This window comes from Erythrolamprus reginae, unplaced genomic scaffold (genome assembly GCF_031021105.1).
Source record: "Erythrolamprus reginae isolate rEryReg1 unplaced genomic scaffold, rEryReg1.hap1 scaffold_149, whole genome shotgun sequence".
Taxonomy (NCBI): Eukaryota; Metazoa; Chordata; class Lepidosauria; order Squamata; family Dipsadidae; genus Erythrolamprus; species Erythrolamprus reginae.
In genome coordinates this window covers 146480-152784 of record NW_027248552.1, presented here as the reverse complement: position 1 = coordinate 152784, position 6305 = coordinate 146480, and the positions used below count along the sequence as shown (strand labels likewise).

Below are 6305 nucleotides of genomic sequence, written 5' to 3'. Positions count from 1 at the left end.
GACTCCGAGTTCAGAAGCCCACTGGAGCACTTGGCTGACCAAACGCTTCTTACACACTGGGAAATGTAGAACGTTGCGCTCAATAGTAACGACCACCCACCGGGTGCAAGGAAAGGAGGGGGCTGCTCAAAAGGCAGGAGGTGGCCAGGAGCCCTGGGAAAAGGCACCTTCCCCATTGGCCGGGGGCGGGGCAAGGGGCCTCGGGCTGACCCACTCGCGTCACAGGTTAATGAACGGGCAGTCAAGGGGCCACTCAGAGCCAAAGCAAAGAGGCCAGGCAGCCACAACAGAGGAAGCACAGGGGGTGGGGGTTATTGTTTGCAAGCCACCCAGAGTCCTTTGGGATTGATTAATGGGTTTATTATCCGGGTTTTTAAAAATGACAACATGTTAGCAATAGCACTTTTTTTCACAGAGCCAGCCTATTGCCCCCCCCCCAATCCCGGTCCTCATTTGACCCCCCTCGGAAGGAGGGAAGGCTGAGTCAACCTTGAGCTGGTGGTGAGATTTGAACCGCTGGCCTGCCGATCTACCTCTTCAGGGTCTTCAGTACTCCACTCTACCCACTGCGCCACCTCAGCTCATTGGGCAACTTACAAATCAAATCAATAAATGCCTTTCTTTTTTAATAAAAATTTCTCCACAGTTTGCATGCATATTATTATAACAACAACAACAATAATAATATAAATACCTGACCAGCTGAATATAAAAATGGCCGAATTGTTACAACAAAATGCTGCAGACAGGAAATATCATTGAATGGCTTACATGTGAATGGCTTAAGATTGGACTTAATCCCTGGATAGTTCAATGGATTTGCAGCTGGCTGAAGCGTAGACATCAGAGAGTTATTGTTAATGGCGAGTATTCTGACCAGAGACAGGTTACAAGCGGTGTGCCACAAGGGTCTGTTCTGGGTCCTATTCTTTTTAATATGTTTGTGAGTGACATAGGGGAAGATTTGGTAGGGAAGGTTTGCCTATTTGCCGATGACTCTAAAGTGTGCAATAGGGTTGATATTCCTGGAGGCGTCTGTAATATGGCAAATGATTTAGCGTTACTAGATAAGTGGTCTAAGCAATGGAAACTGCAGTTTAATGTTTCCAAATGTAAAATAATGCACTTGGGGAAAAGGAATCCTCAATCTGAGTATTGCATTGGCAGTTCTGTGTTAGCAAAAACTTCAGAAGAGAAGGATTTAGGGGTAGTTGACATGTCTTGTCATTTTCTGTCGTGGACTTTGTGTTGATAGCATAGATGCTGATGAAGAACATGATGGTAATTTCCTCGTTCTATCCCTATTTATAGTCCAAATATTTTGAAATCCAATTAAAAAACAGGGTAATAATCAGAAAAACAGAAAAACAAAATTGTTCTGTCTCGGTGCCAACCCCCCCCCCCCCCATAATCAGATACACACCGATGGAATAGCTAATAAAAAGATTTAATATTTACAAAGAGTCTCAGCCTTTTTAAGAGTTCTTTAAAAGTCTTTTCAAAATGAGAATCAAATCTAGCAAAGCCTTATCAGTTGGCCAGAGTCCCAGAGAGAAGATAAACACAGCAATAATTACCAGCTGAAGCAAGATTTCAAAGTGTAGATATCAGAAAGTAGCTGGGAGGCCGAAGCTCATTAGGAAAGCCAAGAATGGGCTCTTTGGAAACAAACCGAATATAATAGCCGATACTCGGGTGTTGCCGAAACGATCTGCGTTGTTGCCCTGCGCGCCCCAGCATCCAGAAGAGGCTCCTTCCCCTGAGTCAGCACTCCTCTCGCCCGCCCTGCTGGCCCTCCCTTCGCCCCTGGCCCTGCCCCCTCTCTTTGCCGCCAGTCTCAGTGGCAGGAACGGAGGGCGCCTGCACTGCGTCCCCACTGTCTCCGCCTCCTCTGAGTCTGAATTCCACCGGACGCGAGCGGACCACAACGCGAACATATTTCAGTATGAAAAATGAAGAGATTGAAAAAAATCCCAAAATAAGACAAACATTCAAACTAGGAAAAAAACGAAACCAATTTAAAATAGACGAAATGAAAGCAGCCCTACAACAATTCCCCCGTAAAAGGTGTGAAAACAGAGGAGAGAGAGAAAGAGAGAGAGAGAACCAAGGGTGGAAAAGAGGCGAAACCATCCCTCCAACGACACCGGGGACAATTTCAGGGAAGGAAAACAGAAAAAAGTGTCTTCAGAATTCTGCCCCCAAAACAAAACAATATTTAGGTCCTAATGAAAAATGTGTTGTCTGGTGATGAAGCGAGCGAAAAGCCCCCCCCCTTTTCGAGGGGTTCCTTGCTCCCCTGAGCAGTTGGGCCGGTGGCCTGACCTCAGAGGGCAGCCGGGGCCTCTTCTCGGGGGTCCTGAGTGGCCCAGGGAAGGCAGGCTCCTGAGCGCCCGGACCCTCCCCACTCAATGTGGCCCAAGAGAGGGCAGCCAGCTGCAGCACCAGCACTGCAGGAGTCAGGGGATAATTCCCCCGAAACGTCAGCGCAAAAGGGCTTGTGAACCGAGCAGGCCCCGTGCCCGGTCCTCTCCCCCTGGGAGCCTGCCAGCCTGCCCCAGAAGTGCCCAAGGGAGGGGGGGTCCTGCCAGGGCAGGGCAGGGCGTGGGGGCAGCGGAGTAGTCCCAGAGGGGAGGGGGCGTGGACCTGACGTGAGAAGTGGCCTATGTGCTGTGGAAAGGGGCGTCGTCTTCCTCCCCCCACTGGACTCTCCTCCCCTCCTCCTCCTTCCAGCGAGATCCTGGCCTGGGCCCAGCGCTCAGATCCACTGCCAGCTGCACGCCAGTGAGAGCCGCGTGGCACTGCCGCCTGTGCAGGACGCCAGCTATGACGCCCAGGCAGAGAGCGAGACGGTCTTCGTGCCCAACAGAGGTAGCAGGGAGGGGCGCGAGGGGGAGCTGGCACTGGGGGAGGGAGGGAGGGGAGGTCCACTGAAGACCCACCCCAAAAGCAGAGCCCACATCCGTGGCACATGAGGCAGTGGGCAGACCCCTGAAGGAGAGGGCGGGAGGTCCACTCCAAGCAGAGGGGCTTCGGGGGACCCCCGGGAGGCTGCAGGAGGGGTGGGCTTCTTTCCAAGGCAATGGGGGCAGCCCCCCCATCTAGCTCACAGGGGCCTCAGAGGCTTTGGAAGGGGTTTTGCAATCCTCGTTTGCTGATTGCTTTCGGAAACTGCTCATTAACCCTACAAGACGTTTGGGCCTTGAGTCTTCCTTCATCCTGAACGTGAAACGAGCAGCAAAATAAGCATTTTGATCAAAGAAGATTATACGCGGAATATAATTGGAATAGGGGAACTTCCAGAGTTAAATTTTTCACGTAAAGAACAGTTACTCTTGGGAAATAGATTTTGTCCTGTCTTTGGTTTTTTTTTACAAAACAAAATAATTTCATTATTTCAAAAGAAGAATATTGTGACCGTTCTTGAATGAGCTAAAGGCCGTTCAAAGTAAAAGTCACTTCTGTGGAGAAGCCTTCGTGGGCCTGTTGCTGGACGCAGGGCCCCAGACGGAACAAGGGAGGAGGGGGGGGGCTACATTTTTTTAGTGACGGAGGGTGGAAGACGTTTTATTATTATTTTTCTCTTTTCTTGGTCTAGTTTGCATTAGATTTCACTATTATAACCAGGGTTCTTAGTAAAAGTTGCATTTTAAAAAAAAAGGAAGGGAGGGCCTTGCTGTGGACTAGCGACATGCGTTGCCTTGCAGGGGAGCGGGGGCAGTGCATCCTGTCGACACCCCCAAAGATCCTCTTTTGTGACTTGAGGCTGGATCCCGGCGAGGTCCAAGAGCTGTGAGTGCTGACCTCCCTCCCGCGGGGGGGGGGGGCGGAGGGGAGGGCTGAGAGCAGGAGGGGACCCCCCTGGAGGGAATCCCCTTCCCTGCCTGCCCCCATCTTGGCCGGCCTGCCCCCTCTGCCCCCAGACTCTTACTGCGAGACGCTGCCGGGGGGACGGGCCGCCCTCCTTCCGTGGGCAGGCGGTGAAGTACGTCTACAAACTGACCATCGGCTGCCAGCGGGTGAACTCGGCCATCAAGCTGCTCCGCGTCCCCTTCCGGGTGATGGTGCTGCAGGGTAAGGCCCCCTTGACCCCCGCTCCCCCGGACTCCAGCCCGCCAGGCCCCCTGACTTTGTCTCCCTGCCTGCCCAGGGCTCAGGGACTACCCCTTCCCCCAGGACGAGGCCGTGGCCCCCTCCAGCCCCTTCCTGGAGGAGGAGGAGGAGGAGGGGGGCAGTGGCGCGAGAAGAAGGCCCTCCGCCTGGCGGACCTGGCCACCGAGCTCCTAACGGTCGCGACTTCACGGAGGAGTTTGCGTGAGTGCCCCCTCCCTCCGGACAACCGTCCCTCGCGGCCCCCACCAAAATCGTGGTCCCTTCCCCCTGCGCCCCCTCCCATCATGCCCCCTTGGGAGTCCAGCGGCCCCTCCCTGAATCGGCAGCCGGTGTCGGGCTGAGCACAACAGGCCTCGTCTGTCCATCCTGGGGGCCCCCGTCAGCCCTATAAGCCCCTGCTGGGCCATGGAGCCCCCACCCCACTGCCCGCTCTCCCCGCCCCCAGACCTGTTCAACATCAGTAGCGCCCAGGGCCGCGTGGCAACCTTCTGCCTCTTCAAGACGGTCTACAAGATTGGGGAGGACGTGGTGGGACCTTCAGCTTCTCCGAGGGGGACACGCCCTGCCTGCAGGTGAGGGGGGTCTGGGGGGGCTCCGGGGGGCTCCTGCCTGCATTGGGGGGGCTCCCTGGCCGACTGGCTGCCTCCCCTGCCAGTACCTGGTGAGCCTGCAGACGGAGGAGCGCGTCCAGGAGGCCTTCCAGCGGCAGAGGGGCCAGGCCCCCTCCTACAGCACCCACGCCCGGCACCAGGAGCCCTGCCTGCACACCGCCCGCACCAGCTTCAGCCTGCCCATCCCGCTCAGCTCGGCCCCCAGCTTCAGCACCAGCGTTGGTGAGCCCACCGCCCCCACCCCCACGGGCCTCCTCCTTCCCCTTGCCCAACCCGGGATGGCGGGGAGGGGTACGGGGGTGGGGGGGCAGTGGGCAGGCCTGCCTGGCTCCCCTGGCCCTGAGTGCCTGCCTGCCTTCCACAGTGTCTCTCCAGTGGAGGCTCCACTTTGAGTTCGTCACGCTGCGGGACGTGGCCGAGGCGCCCGTGGCTCCCAAGGACCCGCCGGAAGCCGCCAGCTGGACAGGAGTGGAACCAGATGGACGTGGACACTTTCAGCTGGGACCTGCCCATCAAAGTGCTGCCCACCAGCCCCCTGCTGGCCCACCTCCGCCTCCCAGCTGCCCAGCTGCATGCTCCCTCTCCATCTGAGGGGGGGGGGCTGGGGGCCTGGAAGACTCCCCGCCCAAAGCCCCAGGAGGCTCTCTGAACACACACACACACACACACACACACCCCAGCCCAGCCCAGTTTCTGCCCCAGGAGGAAGCTCTGGTGTGTGTCCCTTCCCCTGTGGACATCCAGGCGAAATGTGGCCCCCTCCTCCACACACACACACACACACCCGTTGCCTGAGGGCGCTGGGCAAACACTGGTGCAGGGAGTTCCTGCCCCCTCCCCCCCTGGGTTCTCCCCTGCAGAGGAGGGGGGAGGGGGGTGGGTGGGCTCCACTTCATTCCTGGCAACCCTTCTTCCATCCGCTCCCCCCCATTGGCTGAGACCAGAGGAGCAAAGAGCCCCCCCCCCCAATCCCAGCCACGCCCCTCCCGGCTCCTGCCCTGCTCAGCTTCCAGGTGTTGTAGTCAGAAGTTGTTGGCAATGCCACACTCACACTCCTCACACACACCCCCAGTCTGGAAAGAAAGACCCCCTGGTGGGGGGGCGCAGGTCTCCTCTCCCCCCCGCCAGGAGGCTCCCCAGCAGTCCAGCCCCCCCCTCCCCCCCCCCCCCTCTGCCCAGCCACGGTTTGTTTCATCAGCCGAGAGCCGTTAAATTGCTCCAGGGACCGTGTGGTCTTTCCGGGAGAGAAATGTCGGTGTCGGGGGGGCTTTTCCCCTCAATAAATGGCAGCAACCCTGCGCGAGTTGTGTCTCTCTCGCCACCAGCCCCCCCCACACACACACCCCCGTGGCCCAGGCAGAGCGTGGCCCGTGGCTGCTCGGTTTGATTTCCACACAACCTCCGACCCCCACTTGCTTTTGGGGTGGAAAGGGCGGGGGAGGCTCCATAACTGCCAAGCTGCCCTCCCCCCCCCAAAGGTCTCTCAGCCCCTGGAAGAAGAGCCAGGGAGGGAGGGGAGGGAGGGAGGGAGGGAGGAGCTGCCCCACACGTACGTGTGTCTCCCCCCAGCTGGGCTTGGGG

At 57.5% G+C, this 6305-nt stretch overlaps 1 protein-coding gene across 1 annotated transcript; it reads left to right on the top strand.

Annotated features, from left to right (window-relative positions):
- Window positions 1-1737: 1737 nt before the first annotated feature.
- On the top strand, window positions 1738-5460 carry LOC139155948 (RAB6A-GEF complex partner protein 2-like; the record flags this gene model as incomplete). The annotated part of the gene is given in 14 exon segments (XM_070731325.1): window positions 1738-1943; window positions 2734-2752; window positions 2754-2871; window positions 3708-3781; window positions 3783-3792; window positions 3924-3946; window positions 3948-4074; window positions 4151-4236; window positions 4239-4314; window positions 4559-4639; window positions 4642-4685; window positions 4769-4946; window positions 5089-5198; window positions 5200-5460. Coding segments are annotated over 14 exon segments (1326 nt in total), but the record flags the coding sequence as incomplete, so codon positions are not given.
- Between the last annotated feature and the right edge of the window lie 845 nt (window positions 5461-6305).